The 13,780-nt window shown below is 41.9% G+C and overlaps 1 protein-coding gene across 7 annotated transcripts in view; it reads left to right on the top strand.

The window, feature by feature from the left end:
* The window catches only part of evi5a (ecotropic viral integration site 5a), a 374,711-nt gene that overhangs the window by 86,700 nt on the left and 274,231 nt on the right, over window positions 1–13,780 (top strand). For 6 of the 7 annotated variants that reach the window (XM_072510489.1, XM_072510492.1, XM_072510487.1 and 3 more), the window contains one exon: window positions 11,471–11,660. The exons of the other annotated variant lie outside the window; for it this stretch is intronic. In XM_072510489.1, coding sequence (XP_072366590.1) covers window positions 11,471–11,660 — 190 coding nt within the window. The remainder of the gene's footprint in view (window positions 1–11,470; window positions 11,661–13,780) is intronic. 7 annotated transcript variants of the gene reach the window in all.

Raw genomic sequence — 13,780 nt, 5'->3', positions numbered from 1 at the left:
ATTCCTGTTATTCCTTCCAAAGTGAATCACCTCACACTTCTCTACATTAAACTCCATTTGCCACCTCTCAGCCCAGCTCTGCAGCTCATCTATGTCCCTCTGTAACCTGCTACATCCTTCCGCACTGTCGACAACACCACCGACTTTAGTGTCGTCTGCAAATTTACTCACCCACCCTTCTGCGCCCTCCTCTAGGTCATTTATAAAAATGACAAATAGCAACGGCCCCAGAACAGATCCTTGTGGTACGCCACTTGTAATTGAACTCCATTCTGAACATTTCCCATCAACCACCACCCTCTGTCTCTTTCAGCTAGCCAATTTCTGATCCACATCTCTAAATCACCCTCAATCCCCAGCCTCCGTATTTTCTGCAATAGCCTACTGTGGGGAACCTTATCAAACGCTTTACTGAAATCCATATACACCACATCAACTGCTCTACCCTCGTCTACCTGTTCAGTCACCTTCTCAAAGAACTCGATAAGGTTTGCGAGGCATGACCTACCCTTCACAAAGCCATGCTGACTATCCCTAATCATATTATTCCTATCTAGATGATTATAAATCTTGTCTCTTATAATCCCCTCCAAGACTTTACCCACAACAGACGTGAGGCTCACCAGTCTAGTTGCCGGGGTTGTCTCTACTTCCCTTCTTGAACAAAGGGACCACATTTGCTATCCTCCAGTCCTCTGGCACTATTCCTGTAGCCAATGATGACATAAAAATCAAAGCCAAAGGCAATCTCTTCCCTGGCTTCCCAGAGAATCCTAGGATAAATCCCATCAGGCCCTGGGGACTTATCTATTTTCAGCCTGTCCAGAATTGCCAACACCTCTTCCCTACGTACCTCAATGCCATCTATTCTAATAGCCTGGGTCCCAGCATTCTCCTCCACAACATTCTCTTTTTCCTGAGTGAATACTGACAAAAAATATTCATTTAGTATCTCGCCTATCTCTTCAGACTCCACACACAACTTCCCATCCCTGTCCTTGACTGGCCCTACTCTTACCCTAGTCATTCTTTTATTCCTGACATACCTATAGAAAGCTTTTGAGTTTTCCTTGATCCTACCTGCCAAATACTTCTCATTTCCCCTCCTTGCTCGTCTTAGCTCTCTCTTTAGATCCTTCCTCGCTACCTTGTGACTATCAAGCGCCCCAACTGAAACTTCACTCCTCATCTTCACATAGGCCTCCTTCTTCCTCATAACAAGAGATTCCACTTCTTTGGTACACCACGGTTCCCTCGCTCGACGCCTTCCTCCCTGCCTGACCAGTACGTACTTATCAAGAACACGCAGTAGCTGTTCCTTAAACAAGCTCCACATATCCAGTATGCCCAACACTTGCAGCCTACTTCTCCAACCTATACCCCCAAGTCATGTCTAATGGCATCATAATTGCCCTTCCCCCAGCTATAACTCTTGCCCTGCGGGGTATACTTCTCCCTTTCCATCACTAACGTAAACGTCACCGAATTGTGGTCACTGTCCCCAAAGTGCTCACCTACCTCTATTACAGCTTGCTTAGAAAAATGATTACCTTGGTGAATGCAAAAAAATCTCATAACACCATTTAAAAGAAAGAAAAAGTTAATTTATAGAAGACCAGGGAGTTCCCCCAATGCCCTGGCCAGCGTCTTCCCATTAGCCAGCACCTAAAACTGACAGTCTGGACAATTATTTAATTGCTGTTTCTGGGATCGAGCTTTGCACAAGTTATTTGCTGCTTCCAATGGTGACAAGACCTCTGGAGGCTGTGAAAGGTACTACATTAGCACAAGTTCCTTTTACTATAGAAATGACAATATAAGATTTAATTGCTCTGGTTTTGTTAATGTGGTCAAAACTAAATACAAATTTAAGCTTGTCGTGTTTTTCGTAAGTTAAGCTGGTGGTGCTAGGCTTGCTTGAAAAAAAATCTTCAATTAATTGTTAGACTGGTGCTGGGATTGAATGTTTTCCCTCTATTTCTGAGCTGCAACAAGTGAAAAGTCAGAAACCAGAGAAATGAAATGGTAATGGGGAAAACTAGCACTTATAACCTTTTATTCCGTAGGTTTTTAATATGATGCTTTCTCCTAAATGTAATATCCAGATATTAATGTTTCATATATCCTGTTCGTTCAGTGGTTTCATTTGATCTCTGCTTCGGGTTTATATTACAGATCATGTTACAGACCTACCCAGTCTCTGATCTGGCATTGATTAAGCTATGTGATGAATATTAATGATTTGTTGAAGTTCAGTCTGATTTCAGAGCGTTTTGATGTATCTTGTCAGGGTTGTTCACTTTTAGCTTGTGCTGGCATGGTAGAATAATGGCTCTTGTACAGCAGGCTAATCAGGTGCAAGTTCACCTCAGATAATTACTGGTAGATTTGGTTTCCGAGTTTGTGTTATTCCATCTTCTGGCTGCGTGTCATCCATATATAAAAGTGAAGCTTTATTGAGAATGAGCAGAGAAAATCTGATAATTATACCTAACTGAAAATGCAGATATTTGGATGTTCGCTCAGAATCGTATTTTGAATCAACTTTGAAGCTCCTACCCTTATCCACAGTCCAATAGCCTGGTTGCACTTGTCTAGATTCTGAGTGGCTACTTGGATGAAGGCCTGCGACTGATTGTGGAACTGTATGCCAGCATGGCTCACCACCTTGAAGAGTTGGCATTCTAGCATATTTGACGTAATAAAACCCCCTAAGGAGCATCACCGGAGCATTATGATACAAAATATGACAGCGAGCCACATGGTCAGATGACCTAAAACCTGGCCAAACATGAAGGTTTTGAGGGGTTTCCAGGAGGTGAGGGGTGGGGAGGTGGAGTGAGGGTATTCCAGGGCCTGGGGCCAATGGTGGATCAATTAAAATCAAAGATGCTCGAGAAGCAGAAATATCTTGGAGGGTTTATGATAAAAAAAGACATTCAAATAGCTCTCCATGACCACTGGACATCACAAAGCACTTCCCAGCCAATCAAGTACTTTTGAAATGTAGTAGTCACTGGCAATGAAATGTAATGTGGGGCCAGAGAAGATTACAGAGAGAGGAAAGGATGATGCCATGGAAGGGATTTGAAAGCAAGTATGAGGATTTTAAAATCAAGTTGTTGTGTGGCTGGAACTTGTGAGCACAGAGCTGATAGATGAATGGCACTTGATGCGAACTAAGATATGTGCAGTAGAGATTTGGATGGTGTCAAGTTTGAGGAGGGTTGAATGTTGGACACCAGACAGGAGTGCATTGTAATAGCCAAATTGAGAGGTAATGAAGGCCTGGATAAGGGCTTCACAGCAGATGAGCTGAGATTGGGGTAAAGTCAGGCGATGTTGTGAATGAAATAGACAGTGATGTGGCAACTATCCGTTCGAAAGCTCATCTCAAGGTCAAATTTAACACCAAAATTGTGAACAGACTGGCTGAATCTCAGACTGTTGCCAGGGAGTGGAATGGAGTCAGTAGCTAGGAAATGGAGTTTGGAGTGAGGAGCTAAAACAATGGCTTTGGTCTCCCAACATTTAATTGGAGTAAATTTCTGTTCATTTAGTACTGGATGTCAGACAACCAGTCTAATAATCAGCATCAAAGTAGTCGAGAGAGATTGTGCTGAGGTAGAACTGGGTGTCAATGTTTTACAAAAAAACAAATGGTGTACTTTCGGATGATGTCGACAAAGGGCACATGTCGATAAGAAAGAGGGAGGTGGTCGTGATCCTTGGGGACACCAGAGCTAACAGTGCGGAAGCAGGAAGCAAAGCCATTTCAAGTGATATTCTGGCTATGATTAGATCGATAAGAATGGAACCAGGTGAGAGCAGCCCCAGCCAGCTATTAAAAATTAAAAACTGTTTATCTTACTGTCCTATATTATTTACTTGAGGATTGAGAGACCAACAAACAGCTTGTTCCAATTTCTGTAAATATCATACTGACTTTGCTGTCAGATTATAGATGTGACTACTTTTCATGCATCATTTATAGAATCCATAGAATCCCTACCGTGCAAGGAGTTAATTCGGCCTATCGAGTCTGCACCAACCCTCCGAAAGAGCGCTCTACCTTCGACCACTCACTCATCCTATCCCCATAACCCAACCTAACCTGCACACCTTTGGACTGTGGGAGAAAACTAGAACACCCGGAGGAAACCCATGCAGACACTGGGAGAATGTGCAAATGGCGTTGTGAGGCAGCAGTGTTAACTACCGTATCAACGTGCCGGGTGCTTCCTGCAGGTCTGGCTATGGTGAATCATGGAACCCAGAGCAGACTGGACCAGATTGCAATGACTTTGGCTAGAATTTTATCATCCAGTGAAGTAGGTCACCAATTTCCAATTTCCTCCCTTTCCCCCCCATCACTTGTAGATGAGTTGGTGAAAGCTTTCCTTGTGGATTTTGACATTTGTCAAGGCCAGTATACTTCTAGCGGTTCTGGGCTGATCCAGCCCCACAGAGACAAATACAGCTGAGCTGGTAAGCTGTTGCTTCTAGGAGTTTTGCTAGTTTTTACTAGACTGCTTCTGTCAGCTCACCCAGAGTTAGTGGTTTGTAGACTCCCCCGTTCGATATCCTCCAAGACCTCCGTGTTAGAGGACAGCAAGGACTGGTACGCAGTGCTGTCTGTGGATTTCACAGCATGCAATCCGGCATAAAAGGATTTGCTGATCCTCAAAATGTCGGACTGCGATTACTTTGCCGAGCTGTCTTCTTCCTTCAGGTTGCTGATCACATACCTCTTTCTCGCTACCTTTTGGGAAAAAGAACCATGAGCATGTCTCATCCTGCTCCACGGAGTGGACTCTGGACCGGAAGATGAGGCATTTGAGACGTATAGCTCAGAACCAATTGGAGATCCTCCTTCACAGCGACCCCCATGGACTGCAGCTGGAGCTGGTTTTGTATGCTTTTCTGGAGTCGCGACATCCCCCCGTTTCTCCAGGTTCTCGGAAGTCAACAGTTTCTCTTTCCATTTCCATGTCCCCTGCCAACCCTCTACTGCTTTGGATGCTTTGAAGCTTTTTTTTGTAGCTGGCGGATTTCTTGTTCTTCATGAGCAGGAAACGACACCGGAGACTCTAGCTGAAATCAGCCACATTTTAACGTTCACATGAAATGCAGCCTTTACTCGCTTTAGTGTTCTTTGCCGAAGGCTTTTCATGGTCACTGTTTTTACAGCCCTCCTTTTGCTCTGCTGCCTCCTCTTCCATTGACTCTTCCTTTTCATATGGCGGTGGAGGTGTTTGGTCAGGGTTTATTGGCGCTTTCCTCAGAAGCCTTGGCCTTTTTGGCAGCGTCTTGTGCGCCAAAGTCTTTGTCCTTGTTTGGGGGGGGCATACCTTCCCTTGCATCAGCCTTGCTTGTTGCTCCTACTTTGTTTATGGGAGCATATGTGGCACCTTTTTCTGGACATGCCTTGTAAAGCTGGTCAGCCTCCCGACTGTAAGGCGTGCTCACTCCCGTTTACGCTTACAATCAATTCTTGACTATGGCAATTTATAAAGGGCAAATGTACGCAGACACATGCTTTTAGGTCAAGCACAAATGTTTTTATTAACAGAAAAAACATTCAATTTCCAAATACAAGAGCTTTAAACGAGTGTAATGAAACAGCACAGCTCTCAAAACAACAACTTATTAATAAAAACCTCTATGAAAAACCATAGGCAAAACCTTGCATTTCTGCGTGCAATAAATAACTTCAACTTCCTCCAATGGCGAAGCTGGAGGGAGGGTGTAGAATGGCTGCATTGGCATCCGTCTTCAAGGTCACCTTGACCTGTCACTTGCTGGTGAAAATACCAAAAGGATCTTTGACACTATTGCTCTTTTCATTCAGCTCAATGTGCCTGCCAAGGAACTTGAGCATGTCCACTACAGGGATATGTGTGTTGTACATATGGATGTTGACAATCTGGTTCCTCTGGGATGGCAGAGCAAACAGGTTCAGCAGTGAGGATGAACAAGGGCCCCTGGTCACCTTTATCTCGAAACACCTTCCGAAGCTTGATGAATCCAGCGACAACGTTAAAATATTCACCAATGGAGAAATATTACAGGCAGGCGATATCCATAGCTTCGAAACCACAACATTTTAACAGCACCTGTTTCATGAAGTTGGTCCAGTCCACAGGCGAGCCTTCTCCCAACATCTTACACCGTCACCCTGACAGCATTCCGCATTCCCTAGCCTGGTGCTCAGGAGCTTGCCGCACATTGAGACGTGCTGTATCAGTATTAGATCCAAACCAGAGGCTTAAATCAGCATGAAGATCCATCAATAACATGGTGGCTCAAAGGTTGTCTTCTTCACTGTCTTCTTTCTCACTGTTTACCTTACTCCAAAATCCACAGTGAGATCCTGTGACTCTCCAAGAAAACACAATGTGGAGTGTATACTTGATCTTGGCCAAAAAGGAGAAGCGACATACAAATGTAGAGTTAGCCACCCTGTCAGCTCTACCATATTTTTATAAGAATATCCTCCACTAGAATGGACTGGCACTATAATTGCTGGCAGAAAACTCACATAAAGGACAGCCTCTCTAGAAAACAATTCAATGTCATGCTGGTGAGGTTGTTCAGATGATCTTTGTACTAGACCACACTCCTAACAAAGCTGGACAAGCCCACGATGCACTACCTCGATCAAATCACCCCTTATATCCAGGGAAATTTCCACCAACTTTCTGATTTAGATCTAAGTTAAATGGAATAGAAAAGGCAAATACAACTTAATTAAATACATTGCTGTGTAACGACAGGAGAGAATAAATTAAATACATTGCTGTGTAACGACAGGAGAGAATAAACCTGGGAAAAGAGAAGTTCAGAATTGAAGTCACAGAAAGAATTATTGGGAACTGAAAGTCACGTGGATCTGGGAGTAGAAAAAAACAGAAATGAAATAATTTACATTGACACTTGTGTATTTTCACAGGAAGGATCAGTTAGGTGAGCCAAATGGTGTCTCTGATCAGTATTAATATTTGTGATCCCATTGACACACTGGGGAATTCACCCACTCCCTACTGACCGTATTAATGTGACTGACCTGCTAAATCTTCCCCATCTCAAACTGCAAGAAATACCTGGACCCAGCATTTTCTATCTGGTTTCCATTTCAAATCTCCCATGATCTTACCTTGGATTTCCTGTGCTCAGATATGGTCTTCCACCATCCACTGTCTGCCTTGTCAGTTTTACCCTTCCCCTCTATGAAGTCGGGTACCTTATTCATTCGATTTTTCTCTCGAATATTTCTGCCCTTGTCTATTCCCCAGTCTTTTTAATGGTCATGTCCTGGGTCTGTTATTTCTTCCTTTTCTTGTCCCCTCACAGTCTGAAATGAAGTCCAATCTCAGTTAAATACTCTCCTATCAGCAGCAGCGGCATCGAATGTTTATTATATTAAGGTCCAAATCCATCTTTTATTCTGACTTTCACTCAGACTAACCACCGCAGTCTCTTTCCACTAAAATTAAACGCTCCAGCACTTGTTCTCCCTCAGAAATTCTTTGTTACTGTGCTCACAGAATTAAGTTATCAAACAAATTTCTAAATTATTAAAGTACAATTTTTGAACTGAATTTTCCTTTATAGGAATCCAAATACAATCGAATTTTACAAAGCCTCACAACAGAAAATTATTCAAAACAAATTTTTGTATTTTAAAAATTACAGAAATTGAGCTAGATTATTCTTTTCCTCGTCAATTTATCACGTGTTAAGATTTTGACTACAATTGATGACTTTTTGCTTGAAATTGTTCCTTTAATTTATATCTAACAATTTAATAAAATAATTTGAAGTAATTTTAGTCTCTGTTCCTGTTTCTCTCTCAGTTTAAATTATTTATTTTAAAGTTTTGCTGTAGCTCTCCTTAGTTATTTCCTTCAGTCCCAATTTCTCAGTGTTTCAAAGTTTTAAATTAATTTAGAATTATCTCCTCCCTTTCCCACCCTCTGTTCAATGTCTCTGCCCAGCCTCACTCCTCCCTCTACCTCCTTCAGCCTCACTCCTCCCTCTACCTCCTTCAGCCTCTTCCACCTTCTGACCATTGTCTATTTATATCACTGCCCCCTCCATGAAGGATGACTCCAGCCTCTAGCTTCCCCTCTCCTTCGCGCCTTTTTAAAAAAACTCACCAAGAACAATGCAATGGGACATTTGTTATTGATTTTTAAAAGTGTTTACATTGGACAAGCCGGTGGTTGCTCTAGAGGGCAATCAAAAGGACCAAATACAGTTCTTGTGTTGTGCCATTTGAGCCCCAACAAACTGAGCAAACCTCTATCAACAGAAAAGGTTGTCCTGTGGTAGACTTCTGCTATCTCAATTATCTGCGCTAACTTGCATCAGCTCCCATAAATAACAAAGAATGCAGGGAATCCGAGTGGGACTGTTAACAATGTGCTGGTTCGGAAGTCTTTGAGAGTGCATGAAGGAGTAGTTAGCAGTATTTAAGGACAGATATACCTAAAGAGCAAGGTGGCTTAGAAGAGAAAAGGACCCAGGCGTTAAATACAGTAAAATATGGTGTAAATGTCATTGATTGAGGCCTGAAATAAACCTAAATTTTCCAGAACCTCTTGGCAGCACCATGTAGTCAAACTGACCCACGAGGCAGCTCTTGGCGGAGAAGTGCGGTATTAGCTGTGGGTTAACTGAAAAGTAATTATACTTGTGAGCAAACATAGAAGTTTCCAGGTATGACAATGTTGTGACACAGTAAGCATGACAATAAGAATGGGATTTTGTGTTGCTCTTCAGCAGGGACGAATTGACCACAGCACAGAAGAGAAAGGAGCATGTTTGTCTGATCCCCACTGTTGCTGCCTTTGCTGATTGTATCATCACCTGTTTAAAAAAAAAACAACCATCAAAAATAATTTCCTCTTGCCTCCTCTGCCTATTTCCTTGTAACCTGACTCAATTTACTTCAGCCTTGGACCGTGGCTGCATAATTCGACGGTCCATTCTTTTCCAACCAAATTCCCCACCCACAGCATTCACTTTTCACCTGACTCTATGAAGCCATGTCTCTTGTGCATGTTATACGTACAACACAACTGAAAGAATTTTCTAATGTCAAAACAGCCAGTAGGAGAAACACAATCTGATCAGGTTGTTCCTCCTATGGAAAAAAGAGAGTTGAGAGCAACTTGCAAAGACTATTTAATGCATTGAAGCCTATCGTTCCAGTGCCCTAAACTGTCATCATAGTGTCCCAGTTGGTTTTTAAACTAGATTGGTTTTGTCATTGCTATCCTGCACAGGAGACCATGTCAAGCGTTTATAATTCTTTGAAGAAAGTCGTTACTAAATTAGTTTAAAAAAAATAAATTTAGTGTACCCAATTCATTTTTTCCAATTAAGGGGCAATTCAGCGTGGCCGATCCACCTACCCTGCACATCTTTGGGTTGTGGGGGCGAAACCAAAGCAGACACAGGGAGAATGTACAAACTCCACACAGTGACCCAGAGCCGGGATCAAACCTGGGACCTCGTCGCCATGAGACAACCGTGCTAACCACTGTGCCACCGTGCTGCCCGAGTTACTAAATTAGTACTGTTAAATTCCTGAATGGTTTCATAACATTTTAAAACTTCTCTTTATCGTAGTCTACTTACTGTATGCGAACAAGTTCAATCACTGGCTCGATAATCTTGTGTGGTTCTGGAGCAAGATTCATACCGATACTAGAATTTCATTTTACAACTAGTTTGTTTGTGTTTTACATAATTCATTTGATTGGCTGGCTTTCATAGAACAGTGAACTGTTATTTCTTGAGTTTTGGAGTTGCACAGTGGACATGTCAATTCCATTCAATTGCCATCTCTGCAGATTAATTGAAATTTAGATTCTGGACCAGCCTGAACTGAAAAATTCCAAAGCCTAAGAATTGCCTTTTTGTTACCCATTAATATGTCTCGTGACATTGGTGTGGGTTTTGCAGAAAAGATTTGCATATGGAAGCGGGAGCAGAGTGGTTGTGTTACTGGACTGGTAATCCAGATGCCTGGAATAATGCTCCACATGTTCAAATCCCAGCACTGCAGCTTGGGAAAATCAAATCCAAGGAATAACTTTGGAGCCAAAAGCTAGTCTCAGTAATGATCGTCATTATAAAAAAAAAGTCTGGTTTACTAATGTCCTTCAGGAAAGGAAATCTGCTGTCTTTATCTGGCCTGACTGACATATAACCCAATCCCACAGCAATGAGCTTTATTCTTCTGTTAACTCTGTTTCCCTCTCCTCAGATGCTGCCAGACCTGCTGAGTTTTTTTCAGAACTTTGAATTTATTATAATAAATTGTACTAAATGTTTTCCTGTTAGTGCTATTACTTTGTTATCAAAAATGCAAAGGAAGCCCAACCCTAAAGCAACCCGACTTGCCCTGAATAGCCAACCCCACTGATAATCAAACTGTCATGTTATGAGCCAACATGCTAAAAATGTGCTTATTAGAATCCAAAGCAAAGCAGAAATATTCTTCTGGCTAAATGATTATGGCTTGCGTTCATTCTGGAACAAAATCAGGAGAAAAAAACAAAGGCAATGAAGCCCAGTTCAGTTAGCGTAGGTCCAGGCAAGCACTCCAACTTGATTCCTCTTCTGCGACAAGAAATTGTTTTGTTGGGTTTACAGCACTGCGCAAGTAGCTTGAGTATGGGAAGTATTTACTTTTGATTTAAAGGACCAAGTGTAGAAGTATTTTCCTGGTGGCATGAACTACAGCCGAATTGGGATCCATAGAACCACAGAATTCCTACAGTGTAGACGGAGCCATTCGGCCCAGGGAATCTGCACTGACCCTCTGAAAGAGCACCCGAGCTAGGCCCACCCCCATGCCCTATCCCCATAACCCACCAAATCTGCATATCTTTGGACACTAAGGGGCAATTTTAGCATGGCCAATCCACCTAACCTGCACATCTTTCGACTGTGGAAGGAAACTGGAGCAGACACTGGAAGTAAGTGTAAACTCCAACACCAAATCACCCAAGGCCAAAATTGAACCCGGGTCCCCAGGGTTGTGATGCTGCAGTGCCTAACCACTGTGCCATCCTATGTTAACCACTGTGCCACCGTGCCGCTCTATGTTAACTGCTATACCACCCTAACATTTTTATTGCCTTTTAGTGCAATTTCCTGTATTGGTTTACTTTTCTCAACCTTTCCTGCTTTGTTGTCTCCATTCATGGCAATAAATGTGAACTATAGCCTGCTACTCTAGGACATTATTGACCATCCTGATGTCTTAGAAACTTCGAGTGGAGTTGATGACCAAAGACTTGTTCCTTACAAAAGTGAAGTGAAAGATTAATAAATTGAAATATGCAGAAATGGCAAAATGGATGCTTTTCCATTATATTTATGCATCTTTGCTTTTGATCGCCTAAATTAATATTCACTTGGCTTTCATTTAGAAGACTAAATGTTTTTGGTGCAGGCTTTTGGAGACTGATTGTAAGTCTTTGAAATCTGTAAATGGATCTCGTCGGAATAGTGGATCTTCCCTGGTATCCAGTTCTTCTGCTTCAAGTAACCTCAGCCACCTGGAAGAAGATTCCTGGATCCTATGGGGAAGAATTGTAAATGAGTGGGATGATGTACGGAAAAAGAAAGAGAAGCAGATGAGGGTAAGGACCACAAATCAGTAGTGTTTTGCCATTTTCCTTGATGTTTAAAATGGTAGGACAGATAATCTATTCAGAATTGGGTTATGATTTTTTTGAAGGGCGCCCGGTTTTAATTGTAAATTGTTTATCAATAAAGTTTACTGCACTTTTGAAACATCACTGTTCCATGTTTCAGGACACTACCACGGGCTTTGGACAGCAGGCAGTAAATTTCACCTAATAATAGCTTTTTGTCACAAGTAGGCTTCAATGAAGTTACTGTGAAAAGCCCCAAGTCGCCACATTCACCTGTTAGGGGAGGCCGGTACGGGAATTGAACCCAGCTGCTGGCCTTTTTCTGCATGGCAAGCCAGCTGTTTAGCCCACTGTGCTAATCTAAGTTCTATTGGACTACACATTGTGTTCACGACACGTTTTTCATCGACTGAAGAACTGGTAGCAGCAGACATTTGATGCATTAGATACTCCAGAATAGAGGAATCGGCATACATACAGATGTGCAACTAACTTTTATGCAACCTTGATGCTTAAAATGAGGACAGTCTGTGTCCATGATAGACTGCAGTGTAGATATGATGCAAGTTGCAGTATGAATTTGGGCACAGAGCAGAAAAACGTGTTTCCTTCCATTGACTGCATTTTATGGTGTAAATTTCCCAATGTGTCCATGCAATGGCAGATGTTAAACATGGTTACATCAATATTAAGGAGCTCGTAAGTAAACACAGGGAGCCAGTCTCGGCATTTCTGCTAATGAAGCAGCTGAGTCTCTATTTTGCAGCTAAATGCAATCCACGGGTAGCCAACCTAAAAAGAAGTTATTCCCCTTAAACTGAAGGGAAACAACTAGACAATGCAAGATTAGCTGCAGTTTGACCTTCTCATTGCTTGGAGTTTCCAGCTAGGTACAAACTCATAAAAAGCAGTTTATCTCTTGGAGGTGATATAAACTGGGTTTTCAACTCCTTTGCTATGAATAGAAAGTTAATACTATTGCCTGCTCATCCACTAGAAACTGAGCTCTGAGTATATGCCCACATAGGAGGAGTTTTGATGTGATGGATGTTCATTTGAAGTGCAATATAACTTGCTCTCTAATTTATAACGTTTTATGTTCATTTGTGGGATGAGGATGCCCATCCCTAATGACCCTTGAAGGTGATGCTGAACTATTGCCTGAATCGCTGCAGTGCATGTGATAATCTGCAAAGCTATGGGCCAGTGCACAAAGGTGGAACTAGAATGGGCGGTTAGTTTTATCAGCTGGCACAGGCAGGATGGGCTGAATGGCCCCTTTCTGTGATGTAACCTTTCTATTGTTTCTATGTGGTGTTTGGCATACCCACAGTGCTTAGGGAGGGGGTTCCAGGATTTTGAGCCAGTAACAAAATGAACATCAGCAATGTAATTAGTAACCTTGGTTTATCGATTGTTTTCGCTCTTTAATGAACTGTTTAAAAAAAACTTACGACTGCGAATAGGATAGTTTTCAAAATACTATTGTTGTAGCACTGCCAACCTCACTGAGATAGTGGACTTGACACTGATTCAGATAATTAAATCAACTGTACCAATGTTTGACACTGATTATCACATGCACTGATTCAAACATTGGTACAGTTGATTTAATTATTTGTGCAGTTGACTGAAATGATAGACATAAAATAGGATCCAGTTTTATTAGTTCAAAAAGATAATGTAATTGACCCTTCGATCTGGGTGACAACATTAAAAGGTTCCATTTTATTCAAGGAACAACTCACGTCAACCCTCAGTTGTTTATCTAGTAGCAGTGTTGTTGATGTGCTTGCTTTTTTGAGTTTAAAAAAGGTATTTAATTTAATTACCGAAGTGTTCTTCCTTGCTGAGATGCATGAAAATTGATGCCACAATATTGACTCTAGATTAAGGTTGCCAGTATATGCTTTTCTGTGTTGTCTTTGATGTCCCCTGGGTGTCCCAAAGCACTTTGGAACAATGGGTTACTTTAGAAATTCAGTCACTGTCATGTAGGCAAACGCAACAGTCCATGTGTGCACAGACAGCAAATTAATAAATGGGCAGATAAATAAAATGTTGGCCAGGACACTAGAAGAACTGCTTGCTTTTCTAGCAAATAT

The sequence above is a fragment of the Scyliorhinus torazame genome, chromosome 7, assembly GCF_047496885.1.
Source record: "Scyliorhinus torazame isolate Kashiwa2021f chromosome 7, sScyTor2.1, whole genome shotgun sequence".
Classification (NCBI taxonomy): Eukaryota; Metazoa; Chordata; class Chondrichthyes; order Carcharhiniformes; family Scyliorhinidae; genus Scyliorhinus; species Scyliorhinus torazame.
Note: the sequence above shows the minus strand (reverse complement) of the source record. Positions and strands in the feature narration are given on the sequence as shown.